General features: G+C 40.9%; 1 protein-coding gene across 22 annotated transcripts in view; it reads right to left on the bottom strand.

Moving 5' to 3' along the window:
* The window catches only part of plekha6 (pleckstrin homology domain containing A6), a 312,036-nt gene that overhangs the window by 103,042 nt on the left and 184,699 nt on the right, over positions 1–24,295 (bottom strand). For 18 of the 22 annotated variants that reach the window (XM_018091023.2, XM_012955768.3, XM_012955648.3 and 15 more), the window contains 7 exons: positions 17,314–17,463; positions 17,126–17,221; positions 16,922–17,033; positions 16,591–16,730; positions 12,840–12,977; positions 9,109–9,253; positions 8,908–9,017 (listed from right to left, as the gene is read on the bottom strand). In XM_018091023.2, the coding sequence (XP_017946512.1) occupies positions 8,908–9,017; positions 9,109–9,253; positions 12,840–12,977; positions 16,591–16,730; positions 16,922–17,033; positions 17,126–17,221; positions 17,314–17,463 (891 nt within the window). 22 annotated transcript variants of the gene reach the window in all.

Here is a 24,295-nt window from a genome sequence, read left to right as displayed (position 1 = left end):
AGAAGGTATCTCATTTAAGTCCAGTAACCATTGATGTGCCCCAGAATCAAATTGTTCCCTGTCTGGACAACTGGTGCAGGGAAAGTGCAAACTAACTGCCTGCAGTCTTCCACAAGTGGGAAAGCAGGTAGGCATTAGAATACCTGTTGGTGTGTGAAACCTAGGCATGCTGTAAAGACCCTAGGTACCTTGGTATCTGTGTGGTATGGATCTTAAACTGCAGTTTTGATTGCTCTAGTGAAAAGTGTCTGTCCTCCTTCTGAGGACACTAAAAGAAACTTATGCCGGTAGGAGGAACAGGATCTTCATCTCTATGGTGCCTGTGTCCCCCAATATAGGAATGAGAAAGATTTCTTATCCAGAAAACTACAGGCCCCAAGCATTTTGGATATTAAATCTTATACCTGCAGATATTATTTATTTCTTATTATATATATATATATATATATATATATATATATATACAAAAATAAACAAAAATAGTGCAGCATTATAATTACTCATAAAAAAAGAAATGTATATTATATAATGAAGTAAAAACAAAACATACATAGCATTTCATACCCCTATGCTACTTATTTACAGGCAACTGTCTATGAATAAGTACCACGGGGTACAGACATATCATAGAAAGCATGCATCAAGAGAGTCCATGACCTGGGTGCTCAGTTATAGTTAAACAACACTAAACAAACACACCAATAAACCCCCACCGAAATACCCCAGTGTTACCAGCATGTTTTGGCACCCAGAACGTCATCATGACATCATCACCACCGAACAGATCCATCAGGCACAAAAAAACATAGAAAAAATTTATACAATTCAACCACATGTATAATGAATAAGATCAACCATCCCTAATGTGTGTACTGCTTAGTGCGAGTATGGTGCGCACTAAAAACAGTGACCTACTTGTATTGTGTCTTGTGTAGTGTGACAAACTGGCAGAGCAGAGCAAACCAGAGCACAATTAAAAAACAGGTTGTGAGAAGAACGCCAATGTAATCACAACTTTGCAGGCCCAGGCAGAATTCAACTGGTATTCATCTGATCACTCGCTCTGGTCAACACAGACACACGTTCCACAAAAGAGTAGTCATGGAAACGTGAATTCTACATACCTGGTTAAACCTGGTGGATGTTAGGCAATTTTGGGTGGATGAACATGCTGGTAACACTGGGGTATTTAGGTGGAGGTTCATTTGTGTGTTATCTTGAAAAAGGTCCACAAGTGTGTGTGTGTGTATGTATAAATATATATATATACTGAATAAAAAAACAGAAAAGCAAAAAAGTTCTGTACTCCTAGGTCTTGAGTAAATGAATCAAGAATATGTATTCAGTCATAAGTACAGTCTTTTAAAGGTTCCTGGTGTGCATATATACACACATGGCCATAACTGTGCTCTTCCTCAGGGACCAACCATCTGGTTTGTCCCTGAGGAAGAGCACAGTTGGTGCTCGAAACCTTGGACTTTTTTTGTTCTAATAAATTTGTGATTTTTTTCTGCAAAGTCCCTGTGTGTGCGGCTTACTGTGTAAAAAAATTTTTTTGCCAACACCTTGGGCGTTTGGACCCTTTTAGGGTGTGCTCCATTTGGTTCTGTATATATATATATATATATATATATATATATATATATATATATTTGAGTCACTACAGTGTGACCTTTCTCAAGGACAGCAACAAACCATCTCACACCTTTTTTTGGCCTGTCCGATCGGCATCTGGCCAATTTTTATCATGACCATAATCACCCTCTAAAAACACTAAAATAAATACAAACCGGATTCCAAAAAAGTTGGGACACTAAACAAATTGTGAATAAAAACTGAATGCAATGATGTGGAGGTGCCAACTTCTAATATTTTATTCAGAATAGAACATAAATCACAGAACAAAAGTTTAAACTGAGAAAATGTACCATTTTAAGGGAAAAATATGTTGATTCAGAATTTCATGGTGTCAACAAATCCCAAAAAAGTTGGGACAAGTAGCAATAAGAGGCTGGAAAAAGTAAATTTGAGCATAACGAAGAGCTGGAAGACCAAATAACACTAATTAGGTCAATTGGCAACATGATTGGGTATAAAAAGAGCATCTCAGAGTTGCAGTGTCTCTCAGAAGCCAAGATGGGTAGAGGATCACTAATTCCCACAATGTTGCGCAGAAAGATAGTGGAGCAATATCAGAAAGGTGTTACCCAGCGAAAAATTGCAAAGATTTTGCATCTATCATCATCAACTGTGCATAACATCATCCGAAGATTCAGAGAATCTGGAACAATCTCCGTGCGTAAGGGTCAAGGCCATAAAACCATACTGGATGCCCGTGATCTCCGGGCCCTTAAACGACACTGCACCACAAACAGGAATGCTACTGTAAAGGAAATCACAGAATGGGCTCAGGAATACTTCCAGAAACCATTGTCAGTGAACACAATCCACCGTGCCATCCGCTGTTGCCAGCTGAAACTCTACAGTGCAAAGAAGAAGCCATTTCTAAGCAAGATCCACAAGCTCAGGCGTTTTCACTGGGCCAGGGATCATTTAAAAAGGAGTGTGGCAAAATGGAACACTGTTCTGTGGTCAGACGAGTCACGATTCGAAGTTCTTTTTGGAAATCTGGGACGCCATGTCATCCGGACCAAAGAGGACAAGGACAACCCAAGTTGTTATCAATGCTCAGTTCAGAAGCCTGCATCTCTGATGGTATGGGGTTGCATGAGTGCGTGTGGCATGGGCAGCTTGCATGTCTGGAAAGGCAGCATCAATGCAGAACAATATATTCAGGTTCTAGAACAACATATGCTCCCATCCAGACGTCATCTCTTTCAGGGAAGACCCTGCATTTTTCAACAAGATAATTCCAGACCACATTCTGCACAACATCATGGCTGCGTAGGAGAAGGATCCGGGTACTGAAATGGCAAGTCTGCAGTCCAGATCTTTCACCTATAGAGAACATTTGGCGCATCATAAAGAGAAAGGTGCGACAAAGAAGGCCCAAGACAATTGAACAGTTAGAGGCCTGTATTAGACAAGAATGGGAGAGCATTCCTATTCCTAAACTTGAGAAACTGGTCTCCTCGGTCCCCAGACGACTGTTGAGTGTTGTAAGAAGAAGGGGAGATGCCACACAGTGGTGAAAATGGCCTTGTCCCAACTTTTTTGGGATTTGTTGACACCATGAAGTTCTGAATCAACATATTTTTCCCTTAAAATGGTACATTTTCTCAGTTTAAACTTTTGTTCTGTGATTTATGTTCTATTCTGAATAAAATATTAGAAGTTGGCACCTCCACATCATTCCTTTCAGTTTTTATTCACAATTTGTTTAGTGTCCCAACTTTTTTGGAATCTGGTTTGTAGATAAAAGACAAGTACCCTCACCCAACCATGTGCCTCCCTTGTCATAATGTAACCAAACACACATCACAGCACAACCCCTTTACCAAGGAATGTGTATGAACTAGAAAGGGAAATTTGAGAAAAAACTTCATGTTGGTTTGAAAAACGTGAAGTCGCTGAATGTTGTTGGCTGGCTGTTGTTGGCTCCACACAGTTTTTATAATCTTGGACCACAGTTATATAGTAAGAACCACTGTGCAAAGTTTGGGGACCCTGATTTTAATAGTTGTCTGAATGACAGCAATTTAAATTTTCCCACTAAGAGTCAATGAGTGACATCTGATTGGTGGTCTGCCCACTTTTTTTAACCTGGAATGGCAGTTACCCAATGACTAACTCTGCAAAGTTTAGGGACCCTAGGAATAATAGTTAAAGAACAGCAGCAGTTTAAATTTAAACCAATAAAAGTCAATAGGTGAATGGTGGTTGGTGGGTGTTCAGACTTTTTTCTAACCTTGAGTTGAAGTCACCCAGTGACACACAGTGGGCACCCAGGCATAAATAGTGTGAGAATGACAGCATCTTAAATTTAAAACAAAGAAATTCAATGGATAAAATCTGATTGGCTGTTAATGGCACAACCCACTTTTCCTGTTTTTTAGCTGCAGTCTCCCATTGACCAACTCTGCAAAGTTTGGGGACTCAGGCCCTAAAAATTGTGCGACTGACAGCATTTTACATTTCACCACTGAAAGTAAATAGGTGAGATGTGATTGGCTGTTGGTGGCTCCGTCCACTTTTCCTAACTTTAAACCGCAAATACCCAGTGACTAACCTGGAATTAAAACTTAAATAATGGCATCAGTTTAAATATAAACCAATGAAATTGAATGGGTGGAAATGTGATTGGCTGTTGGTGGCTCCACCTACTTTTCCTAAACTTTAACCTTAGTCCCCTGGTGACAAACTATGAAAAGTTTGGAGACACCGCCATTTAACGTGTGAGAATGGCAGCAATTAAAATTTCCCTACTTAAATCAATTAAAGAAATGTGACTGGTTGTTGGTAGCTCTGCCCACTTTTTCTAATCTTGAATACATAGTCAACCAGTGACTGAATGTGCAAAGTTTGGGAACCCTGGCATAAATAGTTTGAGAAAGGCAGCAGTATAATATAAACCACTGAAATTCAATTGGTGAAATCAATTGGCTGTTTTTTCTAATCTTTAACCTTAATCCCCCAGTGGCAAAAACTTGACCTATTGTCACCCAGTGACTAACTCTCTTAAATAGCATAAGAATGGCAGAATTTTAAATTTAAACCAAAAAAAAAATCAATAGATAAAATCTTATTGGCTGTTGGTGCCTCCACCCACTTTTTCTAACCATGAACTGCAGATACATGTGACTAACTCTGCAACGTTTGGAGACCTTAGTATTAGTATTTAAAGAATGGCAGCAGTTTAAATTTTAACCAGTAAAATTCAATAGGTGAAATCTGATTGGCTGTTGGTGGCCACCCACCCATTTTTTCAAACATAAAACTGCAGCCCCCTAGTGACCAACTGTTAAGAGTTTGGTGTTAATACTATGAGACTGACAGCAGGTTGAATTTCCTCCACTGAAAGTCAAAAGGTAAAATCTGATTGGCTGCTCGTAGCATCCATTTTCATTCAGGTTAACCCCATGACTATGTGACTCAAGTTTGGTGAGTGTAGCCATTAAAGTCAATGGGGGCTCCTTCCACATTGGGTCATCCAACAAGTGTTGCAGTTTCTTTCAGGGTGACCCTGTGATCGGAACAGTGCCACAAGCACTAGCAAACCTACTCCGCTATAGGACGAAGAAGTGTGGAGAGTTTGGGCATTGTACCCCTAAAACTGTCACAAAGGATGGCACTGTGCGAAGTACAGCCCCGTCTTAGTGAAATACAAGGAAGGGAACCTGGCAAGACAATGTGCTGAGCTTGGAGTTGCGTTGCGCCAAGGCTATGGCAAGGAGGAATGTAGATTTCCATGTGAGCCAGGCCAAGGGAATGGAAGCTAGGGGCTCAAACCTCATAGGTTTTTGAGGACCGAGGTTCCACAATGGAATGGGTTCCCTGTATGAAGGGGATATGCGAACCACACCATGGAGAAAGGTCCAGATGTCTGGCCAGAGCTTGGAATACTGTGACTTAAGGGCACCCAAAAAAAGACCCTTGTCCAAGACCGCCTACAAGAAGTTAAGAACTTCAGGTACGAAAAAGGAATTCTCATTTGGACACACCAATCCCTATAGCATTTGAAGACTCTATAAAATGTCCTGGAACAAACCGGTTTTCTCACTGCGGTCATAGTATGAATTACCTAGCCTGAAAACACTTTACGTCATAGAATTAGGCTCTCAATAGCCAGGCAGTCTAATTCAGTCAGTTGGCATTCGGAGGCCTGATGGGCCCCTGGGATAGCAGATCTGGAATAATCGGTAGGGGCCAAGGTTCATCTGTGCTCAGGATGACCAGTTCCTAGAACCAAGCCTGACGGGGCTAGTTGGGAGCCACCAGAATGACTGTGCACTGTTCCCTTCTCACTTTTTTTAGGACCCTTGGAATAAGGGGCATGGGGGGAAGACGTACCCCAGAAAAATGTTCCATGGATGTGAGCGTGACCAGGGCCAGGGGATCTCGACAGTGAGCCATGAAAAAAGCGTCTTTGCGTTTGTTTTGAGATGAGTTTCACCTCTGGGAGTCCCCACTTGTTCACAATCTCATGAAAGACATCCTCATTGAGAGACCACTCCCCATGGCCAAAACACTGGCATATTAAATAATCAGCCTGCCAGTTTTCCACGATAGGGATGTAGATAACCTTCAGAGTCACCTCATGATATTCTGCCGAAGCTAGAAAGGATTCCTTTAGATCCTGATGACTCTGAGTGCCTCCTTGATGGTTTAGGTATGCCATGGTCATGGCGTTGTCGGATTGTATTTTTATGGCCGTCCCCCACAGTTCGGTTTGCCAATGACGAAGTGCAAACCGGACCACATGTAGTTTGAGTATGTAGGGAAGATTCCGTCAAAGACCACTGACCCTAGGCGGTTTGGTCTTGGAACACTGCTCCCTACCCCCACTGACTGGCATCTGTACTGAGGCAGGGCCGCCATCAGGGGGGCACAGGGGGGGCAGTTGTCCCAGGCCTGAAGGATTTTCACTTTCCGGCCGTGCTACAGTTTTCTGATTAGCTTGGGCCCTCTTTAATCAATTATGGGCCCTGTCCACCTTAAAATTGTGCATATTAAATTTCATTGGTGGTCAGCGCTAATCTGGTTGCTTGCGCCCATGCATACGTGTGACGTCAGTAGGCACGGGGCGCAACCTTATATAAAGGCCTGTCTCCTTTTGCATGAAGTCAGAAGTGAGACGGCGTCTTTGAGGAAGGATCTTGCCGGAGGAGTTCCGAAGCTGCTGCAGGAGAGCGAGACTTTGGGCAGGACTATGTGTGATCAGGAAGAGGAAATGGGGTCAGGCATGAAGCTGATATGCAAACTTGAAGAGAATGAAGAGAATAACACGCATGTAAGGAAATGATGCACATGCAAGATAAGAAGATCATGTTCTGTGACTAGGAGGTCTGTGACTAAGAGGCCGGTCAGGGGACACTTAGGAGCAAGAATTATAGGTGCTATTCGGTGGTGGGGTGTGGAGGAGGTAAGCCTTTGAAAGGGCCATATGCACTGTGCTGGGGATACCGCTCTACTGCTATGACAAGCTTAGCACCCCCGTGCTTCCAGAGGAAGCTGGCTAGTACTGGGCAGCCCATGTTGCGTCCGACTAGGAGGAAGACAGTAGTGCTACATGGAGTGCTCCAATGGAGACTTATCATACCCAGTACTGCAGTCCCATGGAGGGTGAAGCCAATATGGAGAAGGAAGCGCCTATGTGAAGCCCTCCTAGTCAACCCCGGTGCCAGTGTATTCTAGCTGCAGAATTCCCAGTTGAGATGGTAAAGGTCCTGTTTCCTCTCTAGGACAGTAGAAAACCTGGTCAGACCAGACTTAGATAGAAGGGTATAGCAGCAGTTTTCTTCTCTAGTGCAATGCCTCCTGGTGGTGGATGGTATACCCAGTCCCTTATGTCCCACAGAACTCTGTAAAAGAAAAGGTCGCTGCCCATTTCACAATTCTGTCGTGTACTTAGGAACAATTTGGATATACAGGTAGCATAACAACAATTGGGAAGGATGTGGATACATTTTAGAAAATGTGGGTGCCCGGCTATGGTTCTGGTTGAGGCCCTGTGAAAGGCAAGGATATGGATCACTAGTGGCCATACACAGGGCAGGAGACATCTGGGTCTGATCCACAGTGGTATACTGTATGTAACACAATCACATTCTGTAAATAGTGTGATTAGGAATCAGTGGAAGGTTTTAATGGAAGATGATGGAATGAGGAAAGTTGTTCCTGATATGCCTAAGAGGGATATGTTTAAGAGGGGTACAAATCTGAAGGACCTTCTAATGAAAAGTGACCCAATTCAATATTATCATAGGAAGCAGGGCTCATGTACATCTACATCCCTGGTAGTGGTAGTGATAGGTCTAAGCTGCTTGTCCAGAGGGTGATGTGAGTATTACATTGTTTTATATATATATATATATATATATATATATATATATATTGAAAAAAAGACCAGCAACACCGGATCTATTGCAAACAATCCCCCGACGGGGACCGAAACGTAACGTTGGCTGTTCATGTATTTTTCAATATATAATTGATTGTTTGCAATAGATCCGGTGTTGCTGGTCTATTTTTCAATATTTAAACTCTCTTACCGTGCACCTGGGACAAGGATTGAAGCGGTGTTCCACCCTTGGTTCGATATATATATATATATATGCAGTTTCTGCTAATCACTGGCTACACTGTTAACTGCTGTGTTTTTTTGGTAATGGTGATGTTACATTGTGTATTTTTATTCATCTAACCATCTAACCACTTGGCTGCTTAAAAGAATGTATCATATGTGATAATTTATACATGTTCCTTGGTATAGGGTTGTGATGTGTGTTTGATCGCATGATGATAAGGGAGGCACATGGTTGGGTGAGGGAACTTGTCTGTTTATTTCAGTGTTTTTAGAGGGTGATTATGGTCTTGATAAAAGTCTTATGAAAAGACCAAAACATTGACTTTTAAACTATATGAAATTAAGATTGTGATTTTTTTTTCATTTTTTAAAAATTCCTGGTGTGCAAGTGGAGTGTAGTGCTGAAATATACATAGCACAGCTATATACATATATATCTGTGTGTGCATCTATGTAGAAATCAGAGTCGATTTAGCTTATTTAAAAAAGGAACTGAAATGTTCTGAAGAGCTTTGCCCCATACATGTTTTACTAGCTAACAAGATACAACTTTATCGATTAAACCAGGTAATAAGTAGGTAAACCATTGAAACCAATTTGGTAATTTTTCCTACTGAATAGTAAACAATGGCAATTTGATCCACTCTGATGCCCACAAAATCTGTGTTTATCCTCCATTAGGACTGGGATTAAGGACTCACTCGTGAGATGTTTCCATTAGGTGTTCTGCTACCTTCTCGTCTAACCACTGATGGTTTCATTTCTGACTCATCTTCATTATGTGATTTTGTTATTGGGGGAACAATGCCAACTGTAGAGATATTTGTGAAAAAAAAGTTAGGAGATTTCACAATACCAGATGCCAAGTTCAAAAGCATTCTTCTTACATATCCCACCAGTACCTTTGTTAATGACCTGTAGAGGTACTTGTTGTTGTTTCTCTGACTCATGCTCAGAACAAAACTGAAGGGAACGTAATCTTTCAGGAGTAAGCGAGGATGAAAGCTGGAGTGATTCTCTTTTATATGGTTCTAAATTCATCTTCAACTACAGAAAGAAAGAAAGTTGCATTTTACAAATTTGTGAATAGTGAGCAGAAATTGGTGTACTGTGCACAGGTAGGAAAGCTGTAATAGACTGGGAACTGAAAAGAAAAAATGAAAGAGACAAATTAAGGTAAACATAGTCAGAAAGAAAAGACAGGCTAAAAATGGTTCAGGTTCAGAGTTGGGGAGAAGGTGCTGATTTTTTTTGTTTCTGTGTGCATGTGATTTTGTCTGTGTGTGTGTGTTAAGTCGCTGTATAATATAGGCCATATTGTGGGCTTTATATTTTCATGATAGCCACATAATTGGCTATTTTCTCTTGGTATATCAGGTGTTAAGTGCAGTGATGCGATATAAATGCATTTATGCTGATTTAGGGGCCCTCTTGCTGTGCTGGGTCCTCTGTTGTGTAAGGCTGTACTGCAGGCAATGTGATTAATTATGCTTTCTGTGGATTGGTGAATTATATAAAATATATATATATATGTATATATATATATATATATATATATATATATATATATATTAAATACTTACAATCATAGGGCCTTTACAGCTTTGCTGTCACTGCCCCAGCAGCCCCTGAATATTCACCCCTGAAGCTTGGTAGTGGCCATATTTTTCCATATAAAAATGCCTATTAAATAATGTGTATGTATATATTGTTATAGCAGAGACTAAGATATACTCCATGGAGGACCATACCTGCTTTTGAGAATTTGTTTAGCTGCTGTCTAAAACATAAAAGGTAAGTTCTGCAACTTTTCCTTCATTTGTGCTATTATTTGTATGCAGAGTTACAACTGCTGGTGCTGGTCCTTTCCCCTGACCTGATATATGTATTGAACCTGCCAGAAACAGGACCTGGGCATACGCCTGGAACTTGTTTAACAAATTATATGTCATATATATATATATATTATAATATATTACAGGTATGGGATCCCTTATCCGGAAACCCATTATCCAGAAAGCTCCGAATTACGGAAAGCCCGTCTCCCATAGGCTCCATTTTAATCAAATAATTTAGAATTTTAAAACTGATTTCCTTTTTCTCTTTAGTAATAAAACAGTATCTTGTAATTGATCCCAAATAAGATATACATAATCCTTATTGGATGCAAAAAAATTCTATTGAGTTTAATTAATGTTTTATTGATTTTTTAGTAGACTTAAGGTATGGAGATCCAAATTACAGAAAGACCCCTTATCCGGAATACCCTTGGTCCCGAGCATTCTGGATAATGGGTCCTATACCTGTATATGTATTTATTATGTAGATATATTTTATATATTGCAACACATTATTGTATAATTCCCACACCCTACTCTGCTGAAGTTGTTTTGGACTGTATGACTGAATAGTATGTTTCCAGTGGCAAAACAATTCAGGAAGCAGACCCTGCATCGGCGGGGGTGGACAGGTCTGCTTCCTATAAAAAGGGAGGCCATCGGGGGGAGGGGACCAGAAAAATTTTGCAAAGGGCCCAGGCCCACAAGGTTTAGCTACTGCATGTTTTGTATTTTACTATTTAATAGTGGTCAGGGCAGTGTAGTACTTTGGAACAATGCTGCGTCTTTTGTGGCTAGTGCTGCATGAGTTCTATTGACTGTAATAATAAGCATTACTGACAAAATGTAAAATCATTGTTGCTTTATAAAACACTTATACAAGACACCAGATTTAAGGAACAAAGCAAAAATAACCAAAATAAAGAGGCACCTTACTGACATATTCGGAGTAAGTGGCCATAAAACTATTAACTCCAGTGCCACCCTGGGATACGCTTACAAATCAGAAAAGCTATGAATGTGTTATTTATAAGGTTTTTAGCAACCTATTTATAAAAAGAACGATTTTTCAGTTATACTCAAATTTAGGTTTATTTTCCTTTCATGTATATAAAAGAATTTAACTTTTAGATAGAAGTCAGCAAAGCACGTTGACTCAGAATAGTGCAGGTTCTCAAATGGCCACTTCCCATTGGTATATCCAACCAAAAAGAGTCTGGAACAGCATCACTTGTTTTCTTATTTAAAATGCCTTTACGAGGGTATAAAAAGGAAGGTGTTTAATTGTTAGTTAGCTTGATAAAAGGCCACACATGGTCTGAAATGTTGCTGTAATGCCCTAAGAAGTGTGCAATAAAGGCATTTTAAATAAGAATACAAGTGGTGCTGTTCCAGACTGTTCTACAAAAAAATTTAACACAATCCTGATTTTAGTCTTCTTCCGATGAACGTTCGGACATCATACATTTAAACGCAATGATCTGAAACTAACATTAAGGCTGAAGTTGTAGGAAACTAAGTTTTGTACTATTTTATCAGTACGTTTATGGTCAGCTTAAGAAAAATTGATTATTTGCCCGCAGCAATAAGTTCTCTACCATGTTTAACATTGTGAATAATTCCTTGCAAGAAAAATTTGAGCAGCATCACGCAATTTGCGGCCCCCTGTAGTGAAGATTTTTCACGGGCAACAAAATGGCTATGTCAATAAGGCTAGGGGAGGCTAAGGCTCCCCAAACCTTCTTGGCACATTTAAAAAAAATAAAAACTCACTCTGTACTTGACTTTCTCAGCATTGATACTTTAAAGGAACAGTAACACCAAATAATGAAAGTGTATAAAAGTAACTAAAATATAATGTGCTGCTGCCCTGCACTGGTAAAAGTTGTGTGTTTACTTCAGAAAGTCTACTATAATTTATATAAATAAGCTGCTATGTAGCCATGGAGGCAGCCATTCAAAGGAGAAAAGGCACAGGCACATAGCAGATAACAGATAAAACACTATTGTATTCTACAGAGCTTATCTGTTATCTGCTATGTAACCTGTGCCTTTTCTCCTTTTTTCCAGCTTGAATGGCTGCCCCCATGGCTACACAGCAGCTTATTATATAAATTATAGTAGTGTTACGGTAGCAAACACCCCAGCTGTACCAGTGCAGGGCAACAGTGCATTATAGTTTTATTACTTTAAAGCTCTTTCATTTTTTGGTGTTACTGTTCCTTGTGAGTTGTGAGTAGGTTCTTGCAAGCTCTGGTTCTGTTGTAATTAGCTGCACTCTGATTGGAGTTTCAGTGCCAGTGTTATAGTGCGAGGCCATGCCTGAATATCAGCTATCAGTACTCACTGCATCTCACTGCATATGATGTGCCTGGGATGTTAGTACCCACTGCCTTTCTCTCTATAAAATTAACTAAAACATATTTAAGCTAACTGATCACAAACACAAATGGAGAACCCCTCAAAGAAGTGCATGTATTTTACTTTTAAATCCTATGCATTTTAGGATGAAAAAAACACTCCTACTCGCACTTTTGCATAGTTTTCCTCAAAGTCAGTGGGAACTGCAAGAGGAAGCTGGGAGATTCATTTTTACACCAGCGGTGAATCCCCTTAATCTCACATAAGCTTTATTTCGGTCTATGTATGGCCCATCTTTAGCCTCCCCAACCAAAAACTTCACCCTCCGCCTATGCGTGTGCCATCACCCTAAGTGCAGGGAACTTAGTACAAATAAACAAACATGCATTCAATCTCTTTCTAGCAGACTGGTTCAACTTCACCCTTCCAGTTACCTCACTGTGCAGCCAGCAGGAAGAGAGGGGGTATGGCCAAGGCTGGAAACAACCTTCCCCAGGGAGAGGAAGGACATCTGAAGGAGAGTCCAAAGGTGTGTACGAAAGAGGGAGAGGGGGCCGTGGAGGGCCAGAGTCCTAAAGTAGAATTGAAGCCACAAAGATTCAGAAGTAAGGAAATATAAAAAAAAAGAAGGTATGTTAATAGAAACAAAATCAGAAAAGTGTGAAAGTAGCAAAAGAGGCAAAAGTGAAAGCCATTGACTGAACATTTGCACAAATATTAATCCTGATGCACTAAGGTCAGTCAAAATCATGTTACAAGCAAAAGAAACATTAAAAAATAGTTGTAATTCCATATAACAAGCATCATTAATAGCTATTTTGTAGATATACTTTAAAAATGGGTCTGCTATTTCTGAGATTTCTCCATGAGTCACTGAAAGTTAAAATACAGCTATGGGACCTGTTATCCAGAATGCTTTGGACCTGGAGTTTTCCGGATAAGGGATCTTTCTGTAATTTGGATCTCCATAACTTAAGTCTACTAAAAATCATTTCAATATTGAATAAACCCAATAGGGTGGTTTTGCCTCCAATAATGATGAATTATATCTTAGTTGGGATCAAGTACAGGTATAGGACACATTATCCAGAATGCTCGGGACCAAGGGTATTCCGGATAAGGGGTCTTTCCGTAATTTGGATCTCTATACCTTAAGTCTACTAAAAAATCAATAAAAAATGTATTAAACCCAATAGGATTGTTTTGCATCCAATAAAGGGTAATTATATCTTAGTTGGGATCAATTACTGTACAATTAGGTACTGTTTTATTATTACAGAGAAAAAGGGAATCAGTTTTAAAATTCTGAATTATTTGATTAAAATGGAGTCTATGGGAGCCAGGCTTTCTGTAATTCGGAGCTTTCTGGATAACAGGTTTACGGATAAGGGATCCCATACCTGTACAAGGCACTGTTTTATTATTACAGAGAAAAAGGAAATTATATTTTAAAATTAGAATTATTTGCTTATAATGGAGTCTATGGGTGATGGCCTTTCCGTAATTCGGAACTTTCTGGATAACGGGTTTCCGGATAAGGGATCCCATACCTGTACTGAAAAATAACTCATATTAATATTGGATGATTTATTGTTTTTAACATATGTTTTACTGACCATTACTTTTCCATTGGACTGCAAATGAACAGCAAAAGCGTTGCTTTGACATTGACAAATAAAAAATCTCCTGCATATCTTTTAGCCCATGGTATGTATACAGTTATTTTATAGTATATATGTGTGGATACACAGATAGAAGAGGCACGTGCCTAAGGTGCAGAGGTGGGGAGGGAGCAAACATGTACCTCTTCTGTCTGTCTGTTTCCCATTAGTTCAGGCCCTGGTTGACCAAGATAACGGAAGCCCACCACTGGTGGTATACCACACGTAATCTGCCTATGTGCAGTACACAGACATAGGGGCACATTCATGAAAACACAAGTTCGAATCCTGAATGGGATAAATTCTGACTGGATACGAAAATTTCTGAAGATCGCAAATATCACAAATATGCTTACGAAAAAATCGTATTAGTCACGATAATATCTTATTGGCGATCCGAAAGTCACAAATTTTCATACGGAACGATTGTAAACAGCGGGAAACCTTTCTGTTTTTTTCGCCCAAGCTCGGAGTGTTCATGTCTTAGTCATCATCATTTGCTTTCTGAGCACTTTTTCTCTCTCCAACTATGAAGACCTCAAAAAGATGCCTATTGGGCATGCTACATCCCTACTTAAAGGAAGACGAAAGGCAAAATCACTTGGGGGTGCCAAAATGTTAGGCACCCCCAAGTGATTTTAACCGCTTACCTCGTACCCCGGGCTGGTGCCCCTGTGAGGAGGGAACAGCACCAGCCCGGGGTAGCTGCCGGCGCTTCCTTCTTCCTGATTCGCTGCGCGTGCATGCGCAGTAGAGTGAAAAGCCGAACTTAAACATTAAAGTCGGCTTTTCACTCTACTGCGCATGCGCCCACTGCTGGCATTTCAGCAACGGAAGCAGGAAGAAGGAAGCGATCCGCTCCAGGTACCCCGGGCTGGTGCTGTTCCCTCCTCACAGGGGCACCAGCCCGGGGTAAAAGGTAGGTGGTCAAAGTCACTTGGGGGTGCCTAACATTTTGGCACCCCCAAGTGACTTTGACTTTCTTTTTCCTTTAAAGGGATCCTGTCACAAGAAAGCCAAGTCATTTTAGTGACTTGGGAAATAACACTGAATAGGAGAAACAATTTTATTAAACAGTTTTATTTTGCAGTGCTGGGTGTTTCAAGTCCTAAGATTGCTTCTAACACACCAATAGAAAAAAAGAAAAAATAATGAATTTATTGGCTAAAGAATAAAATTATAATTGGTAGAATTATTTGCAATGCACACAGTATAGTAATTTAGTAGAGGTATGGGATCTGTTATCTGGAAACCCATTATCCAGAAAGCCCTTAGATTTGATTGAACCAAATAATTCAAATATTTAAAATGACTTCCTATAAAAATAATACAGTACTTGATACCAGCTAATATATAATTAATACCAATTGGAAGCGAAACAGTCCTTTTGGGTTTATTTAATGTTAAAATGATGTTTTAGTAGACTTAAGGTATGGAGATCCAAATTACAGAAAGATCCCTTAACTGGAAAACTCCCAGGTCCCTAGCATTCTGGATAGTAGGTCCTATACCTGTAATAATAACTACACCATAAAAATCATGAAAGCATCCTTTTCATTTAACAATTAACAGTTAAATTTAAGTATGTGGTATGTGGTACTTATGGTAGCCCAGTGGAAGGTGGTCATCAATTAACTTATGTCAGACCTACTGTTTCTTAGCAGCTACTTAAAGGAGAATGCAAGTCAAAATTTAAAAAGCATACTGCCCACACTTTTGGCTCACCTAATCAAATATTTACTCAATCACACTTACGTCCCATTTTCTAGAACAGGCAGCCATCTCTAAAAAGGTATTCTCCCTTCCTTTCCCTCCTTGCTTCATACTGCACATGTCTTTCATTCCCTCCCTCCCCCCTCCCCTCTGCCAGATCCGCTTCTGATGGGCATGTGTAGCTCAGAACAGGAGACAGCATCAAGTTACACACATGCTCAGAGAATAGGAAGGCTGCCGCTGGCAGCCTACAGGAAGGACAGAGAGATTTCAGTGATGTCACTGTAGTCTTCACACTGGTGTAAGCTGCCAGCACCATATCTCAGAGAAGCAAGCAGGGATCTGGGAATTTAGATATGCAGTAAGTACTTAAAAAGAATGCATTTAGACTTACTTTTAATTTATATTAACCTTTCATTGTCCTTTAAACAAAGATTTAAAAAATATATACTATGGGGAGTCCCTGTACATTTGAAAGAGATTTTGCCTAGAGAGTGGACTTAAAACATGGCTGAGGTAAAAGTCCCACAAGAGTCCAATATATCTTTTAAGCATTATATCAAAGGCATGAATGCAGCGTTATGATCCACAAGACAATCTGGAGATCTACTATGGAAGTCCAGCAATGACAGAAAATGTATTTTAATGTTTTCATTAATTCTTTCTGCGCGTATGAAAGTTTCTGGCCTTTTAAGCTTAACATTATATGCACCACCTGTAAGTTACACTGCTGTGAATTATCATTGCTGCTTCTTTAATATTACAATAATGTGCATTCCATATGGCAGTGCTGATATATTTCAATGCTTACCTCACTGGTTGTTTGCTTGGTGGGGGAGCCTTGTGATCCTGAGATGAGAGAAAAGGGACTGAGGGGGCTTGTAAGACTAGCAGAGCTTATGGGACTTGCAGGGCTGTTGGAGCTGAAGGTAGCTGAGGGTCCAGGCAATACTGTAAAGAGAAGGGAAACCCAAAAGAACATGACAAAAGTTTTGCTAAAATTTCTTAGAACTTGGTTAAATTGTGCTGATCTTAAAGGTTTGAGAGCATTTTTTGGTCTTGAGAGTTTGATCATTTTGCCACTTTACATCAATTTAAGACTATACTGGACTTTTTAAACTGCAGTTATCCTGCTAACTTACCGCGGTGCTTTGCCGTGTCAGTTCCCCGGGATGGATTATTTTTTCTCAGTCCCTCCATGACATCCTGAATCCTCCAAATCTCTCTCTGGATCTGTCGGTTCATAAGCTCATTCTGAGAGTACAATACAAATAAAACATAAAATGAATGCAAATGTACTTATTGTCCCGCTCCTGAAAAAACAGTGTATCCATTACCATTATTACCTGTATATTGAGATTCAGCTGTTCCCACAGGGTATCATGCAAAGCAGAGACCTCTCCCTCTAAAGCCTCATATTCTAGGCTGCTGTTATTTAAGGCCTAATGAGAAGAAAAAAAAATCATGTCTATCCAACTGTTTCTCTAGATATGTCCAGTTTGACACACATATGGTGACTATAGAATGGTATTACCGTTGTGGCCTGTGACAATTCAACGCGGATGCTGATGAGCTGATTTTGAAGGGATTCCTTCCGATGAAGCAGATTTTCTGGAAATGCTGTCTGGTTGCCAAACATCTCCATTTCCTGGTGGGTCCCCATCAGAGCACTCTCCAAACTCTCCTACATAACAAAGGGTGAAAATCACAAAGAATATTCCAGTAAGTTACTATTAAAATACTATATACTGTAAATTCTTTATATTAATAACACATTTTTATAAAGTTTTATATATAATACTTTATACTCCAGTCTAAGATGCATGTCAGTTTAAATTGTTGTTATTTAAAATGTATATGAGGCTTGAAGAATGAAGTAAATGGGTTAATGGGTTAAACACACCCAAACCATCAAACATACCACTAAGCAAGCACTCCTAGGAAAAAAATCTCCTTTCATGGTTACCAGTATGCCCAAAGCCAGTCTTTCTCCATATTCCAACTATCTTCTTCAACTTTGAAAAAAAGTACAGTGAATCTGCAGTGACATCATTTTTGTAAATGATAGAAATATATCAATCTCCTGTGCCTTGCAACTTGTGTTTAATTACACTGCATGGTGCAGGCCTGCACTTAAAGGAGAAGGAAAGGCTAATAAAGAATTAATCTCAATAGCGCCCTCAAGTCTCCCCATATTTAACCTGTTCAGAAGATCTGAAGCCAAACACGGAGAAAAAACTTTGAGCTGGGTAAAGAGGGTTCCCATAATGCATCGCTCCTGCACTAAGACTACGACCAGATCCATAGATTGCACATGTGCAAACAGCAGGAGCGTTGGAGGTTGCCATGGCGACGCAGCCAAAAGCAGAGAGAGAAGCGAGTAGCGCCGGAGGTGACATGCAGACCTGGCAGGCGGCAGCTGTGTGGAGCGAGTAGCGATAAGCGGGGGGGTCGTGACTGGAGGTGACATGCAGACCAGGGAGCGCCGGTTGCTAAACTCTGGGGGAGCGAGTCTGGGGGTGGCAGCGGTGGTGACATGGAGAGCAGGGGGAGAGCCGATACAGACATGCTGGACAAGATGGCAGCGCCGTTCACTGAAACATGTAGGTTCTAGTATGTGTATCTCTGTAAATCTTTCATTAGGCAAGCCAGAAATATAGCGTTTTTACACAGCAATAGTAGTGCTATTTAATAGTGTGCTTAATAGATTTTGACTTTCCTTGTCCTTGCCTGCCTCTGAGTTCCCACCCATTTCAGGAGTTGTAATACACAGTAATACACAACTAATGTGTAAATTTATACTGAACCAGTCTATCTCGAAGTGAGTTATAGGGTTGTATTTATTAACACTGGAGACAAACATCACCAGTGATGGTGTCTATAGCTATCAGCCAGATCATTGCTTTTGTTTTCTAACTTCGTTAGAAATCGTTTAAATCTATTTGCAGATTGATTGCAATGGGCAACATCACTGGTGATGTTTGTCTCCAGTGTTAATAAATATGGCCCTTAGATGCATCTCTGCTCTCATCCCTCTGCTCCTCAATCGGCGATTGTTCCCATTTATGATAGGCTCTTAGTAAAGGCAGAGAGAGAAATTGGGTTTTGAATGCTTGGCATAGTTAAAGGTAGATCCTGTCAATGTAACAGCTTTGAGCTGTGTAAAAAATTAGGAAATTTCCCCTCCATCAGAATGTCTCCTAGGCATTTCAGGCACATAAGCGGCTAAGAGGCCAGTAGTTAAAAGTCTTGCGGGCTGTGAAGGTGCAGGAGTTTGGAATTCCTCCAAAGCTATGGTCAAAAACACTGGTGACACTTGTCTCCAATGTTAGTAAAAACATCCCTTTGTGTAGTCAGTTAATCTTGTCTAAGAGCCAGGACTGGAGCTCAAGGTCCACATCATCGAAAACTGTGGAACCAGCTAATGAAGACTTACATTTTAACAGACGCAATTCTAATAACATTATCTGATGCATGCAAGCAGTAAATTCAATTATAGGCCTGACATCAGTGGTAGGAAAGTTTTTGGAAGGGACAAAAAGGATTAGGATACTTGAATACATTGAAAATCACAATGCTATGAATTTCTGCCAGCATTGTTTTATGCGTAATAGATCTTGCCAGACTACTTTAATTGTCTTTTAGGAGGATGCAAGCAGTGGATGTGATCTATTTAGACTTTGCAAAAGCATTTGATATATTTCCACACAAAAAGTTATTGATTAATTGTACTTGGATAGAGAAACTGGCTGCAGGATAGATTACAAAGAGTGGTGGTAAATGGAACATTTTCTAACTAGACCAGTGGTGCTAGTGGAATACCACAGGGGTCTATATGTTGCAGGATGCTGTGAGTTCAGTGTTCAGTCTTGATAAGTGCAAGGTTACTCACTATGGTGGAAATAACATAAATGTTAGTTATACACTAAGGAGCAGATTTATCAAAATGTAAGATAAAATTATGACAAATTATTGGGAGGGGCTGGGCATGACCTGGCTGTCTTGGTACATATTGGTACTAACGACAAAATGAATGGTAGGTGGGGGACCTTAAAGAATGAGTTCAGGGATCTAGGCTATAAGATTAAGTAAAGGTCCTCTAATGTAATTTTTTCGGAAATTTTGCCGGTGCCACATGCAAGTTCAGGGAGACAGCGGGAGCTTAGGGAGCTAAATGCGTGGCTAAAGTCTTGGTGTAGGAAGGAAGGGTTTGGGTTCCTAGAGCACTGGGGTGACTTTTCTTTGGGGTACAATCTATACAGCTGTGACGGATTGCACCTCAATGGAAGGGGGTCTGCTGTGCTAGGGGAGAGAATGGTTAAGAGGCTGGAAGAGTCTTTAAACTAGACAAGGGGGGGTGGGTGAGCGAGAGTTCTATAGGAAAGCTAGTGTAGATGGGGCAGGGGGACTAGCAAAGGGTTGTGGGGCAGGAGTGAGGGGGGTATATAGTTTATCAGATAAGGAGGTTCCGTTACAAGGAAAACAGTCTAATATTTGCCTTAGCTCTAACTCTCCATTAGAGGGAGACGTAATAATCTCCGCTGCATGCTGGCTAATGCGCAAAGCTTGTAGAGTAAATTAGGGGAGCTGCAAGCTATTGCATGTATTGAAAATTATGATTTAATTGGTATCACTGAGACCTGGTGGGATGAAAAATGCGACTGGGCCGAGAATTTAATTGGTTATACACTTTTTAGGAGGGACAGAGAGATTAAAAAGGGTGGAGGGGTTTGTCTTTATGTAAAGTCAGATTTAAAGCCATGTCTTTACATTACCAATGAAAATGTCGAATCTCTTTGGGTAGAAATTTCAGTAGGGCTGAAGGTCACAAAGAAAATGATCATTGGTGTATGCTATAAACAACCCCGTATAGATGAGGGGGATGAGACCCAGCTATTGTTGCAAATGGAGGAGGCTTCAAAACAGTGTAAAGTTGTTATTATGGGGGACTTTAATTATCCGGACATTGACTGGAGTAATGGGGTGGCTAAGTCAGAAAAAGCTAGTAGGTTTGTAAATATGCTAAATGACAACTTTCTATTTCAGGCGGTTCAAGAACCTACTAGGAATGACTCTATTTTGGACCTGGTAATATCTAATAATACTGAACTCATCTCTAACATTTGTGTGGGTGAGCATTTGGGGAACAGTGATCACAACATGGTCTCCTTTGAGATAATGCTGCAGAGACAGCTCTATAAGGGAGTAACTAAAACACTCAATTTTAGACGTGCAGACTTTGCCAGTATAAGGGCATCTCTGCAATGTGTCAACTGGGAAAGGCTTTTCACAGGGTTAGACACAGAAGGATGTGAAAATGGAACATCTTTAAAACATTGCTTTGCAGGTATACACAACAGTATATTCCCCTTGTCAGCAAGGAGAGGCATCGCAAAGCAAAACCTTTATGGCTGAATAAAAGTGTTAGTGTCGAGGTTGGTAAGAAAAAACGTGCTTTTAAAGCATTCAAGTTAGCTGGGACAGTGGAAACTTTCATCAGGTACAAAGAAGCAAATACAGCATGCAAAAAAGCTATCAGGCAAGCTAAAATAGAGACGGAAAGGGATATTGCAGCTAGGAGTAAAAAGAATCCAAACTAATTTGTAATTAGTACTGCCAGGACAGTAAATGGGAACAAGTTTATAAACTTGCTGCATGACAACTTTATGTCACAAGTTGTTGAGGAGCCAACTAGGAACCATGCTATACTAGATCTAGTGATCTCTAATGACCCAGAACGTATAGCAAATGTGCGAGTGGTTGAACCCCTGGGTAATAGTGACCATAATGTTATTTCATTTGATGTTTGGTGCAGGAAACAAATTTACACGGGGGCAACAAAGACACTGACTTTTAGGAAGGCAAATTTTAGCTCCTTAAGGGCAGCGCTTCAGGGCATAGATTGGGGCATTATGTTTTCTGATAAAAACACAGAGCAGAAATGGTTGTCATTTAAAATGATATTAAATCATTACTGTTCTCAATTCATTCCATTAATAACAAAAAGTAGAACTGTGTGTAATCTAATTTCAGTACAAATACAGCTGCTCTGTGACGGCCTCAGAGGTTGTCTAAGAGAATATTGGGAGCAACAACACCATGAAGTCCAAAGAACACACCAGACAGGTCAGGGATAAAGTTATTGAGAAATTTAAAGCAGGCTTAGGCTACAAAAAGATTTCCAAAGCCTTGAACATCCCACGGAGCATTGTTCAAGCGATCATTCAGAAATGGAAGGAGTATGGCACAACTGTAAACCTACCAAGACAAGGCCGTCCACCTAAACTCACAGGCCGAACAAGAAGAGCGCTGATCAGAAATGCAGCCAAGAGGCCCATGGTGACTCTAGACGAGCTGCAGAGATCTACAGCTCAAGGGGTGGAATCTGTCCATAGGACATCTATTAGTTGTGCTCTGCACAAAGTTGGCCTTTATGGAAGAGTGGCAAGAAGAAAGCCATTGTTAACAGAAAACTATAAGAAGTCCCGTTTGCAGTTTGCCACAAGCCATGTGGGGGACACAGCAAACATGTGGAAGAAGGTGCTCTGGTCAGATGAGACCAAAATGGAACTTTTTGGCCAAAATGAAAAATGCTATGTGTGGCGGAAAACTAACACTGCACATCACTCTAAACACACCATCCCCACTGTCAAATATGGTGGCGGCAGCATCATGCTCTGGGGGTGCTTCTCTTCAGCAGGGACAGGGAAGCTGGTCAGAGTTGATGGGAAGATGGATGAAGCCAAATACAGGGCAATCTTGAAAGAAAACCTCTTGGAGTCTGCAAAAGACTTGAGACTGGGGTGGAGGTTCACCTTCCAGCAGGACAACGACCCTAAACATAAAGCCAGGGCAACAATGGAATGGTTTAAAACAAAACATATCCATGTGTTAGAATGGCCCAGTCAAAGTCCAGATCTAAATCCAATCGAGAATCTGTGGCAAGATCTGAAAACTGCTGTTCACAAACGCTGTCCATCTAATCTGACTGAGCTGGAGCTGTTTTGCAAAGAAGAATGGGCAAGGATTTCAGTCTCTAGATGTGCAAAGCTGGTAGAGACATACCCTAAAAGACTGGCAGCTGTAATTGCAGCAAAATGTGGTTCTACAAAGTATTGACTAAGGGGGCTGAATAATTACGCACACCCCACTTTGCAGTTATTTATTTGTAAAAAATGTTTGGAATCATGTATGATTTTCCTTCCACTTCTCACGTGTACACCACTTTGTATTGGTCTTTCACGTGGAATTCCAATAAAATTGATTCATGTTTGTGGCTGTAATGTGACAAAATGTGGAAAAGTTCAAGGGGGCCGAATACTTTTGCAAGCCACTGTATGTATTAAAGCAACTAATTCTTCAAGTGCCAAAAGGATATAAGCACAGGAGTCCATTTTTCTTTGAAATACAATATTTACTGTGTTCGTGAAAAGGGTTGAGGATTGCAGCATTACTGTTACACTATGCGGGGCATTTCCAAGTGAACCCAGCACACACAAACCTATACTGACCTATCTATACACTCAGGGCTGTGGAGTCGGTAGATAAATTCAATGACTCCGACTCCTCAGTTTCTGATACTTCCGACTCCTCTGTTTTTAATATGCTAATGCAGTGCTGTCCAACTGGCGGCCCCCCACCTGTCTGGCTGCTTTGATGGTTTACCCTTGTGTAAACTTTAAATGGTATCAGTACTGAGATTAACTGCATGGTTCTCATCTCAGATTCAGGCTGTAATCCCTCTGTATTGTTTAAACATCTAATCCCCTGTACTGTTCACACCTTTTAATCTCTGTATTGTTCACCCCCAGCATTGTTCACACCTCCTGCTCAGGCTTTAATCACCCACATTATTCGTCTGTTCACACCTCAGACATTGTATGTACTGCCTGGCCTATGCTGCCTGTGTGTAGGCAGCATAGGGTAGGCAGAGTATGGCACATAGGCAGCATAGGGCAGGGAGGGTATGGCACAAACAGGCAGCATAGGACAGGGAGGGTATTGAACACACAGGCAGCATAGGGCAGGGAGAGTATATGACACACACAGGCAGAGTATGGCACACACAGGCAGAACAGGCAGAGTATGGCACACACAGGCAGGGCAGGCAGAGTATGGCACACACAGGCAGCATATGGTAGGCAGAGTATGGCACACACAGGCAGCATATGGCAGGGAGAGTATGGCACACACAGGCAGGGTAGGGCAGAGTATGGCACACACAGGCAGCATATGACAGGGAGAGTATGGCACACACAGGCAGGGTAGGGCAGAGTATGGCACACACAGGCACTATATGGCAGGCAGAGTATGGCACACACAGGCAGAATATGGCAGGGAGAGTATGGCAAACACAGGCAGGGTAGGGCAGAGTATGGCACACACAGGCATAATAGGGCAGGCAGAGTATGGCACAAACAGGCAGCATATGGCAGACACAGGCATCATAGGGCAGGCAGAGTATGGCACACACAGGCAGGGCAGGCAGAGTATGGCACACACAGGCAGAATATGGC

Source organism: Xenopus tropicalis, chromosome 2 (assembly GCF_000004195.4).
Source record: "Xenopus tropicalis strain Nigerian chromosome 2, UCB_Xtro_10.0, whole genome shotgun sequence".
Taxonomy (NCBI): domain Eukaryota; kingdom Metazoa; phylum Chordata; class Amphibia; order Anura; family Pipidae; genus Xenopus; species Xenopus tropicalis.
This window is presented reverse-complemented; position numbering and strand designations above follow the sequence as displayed.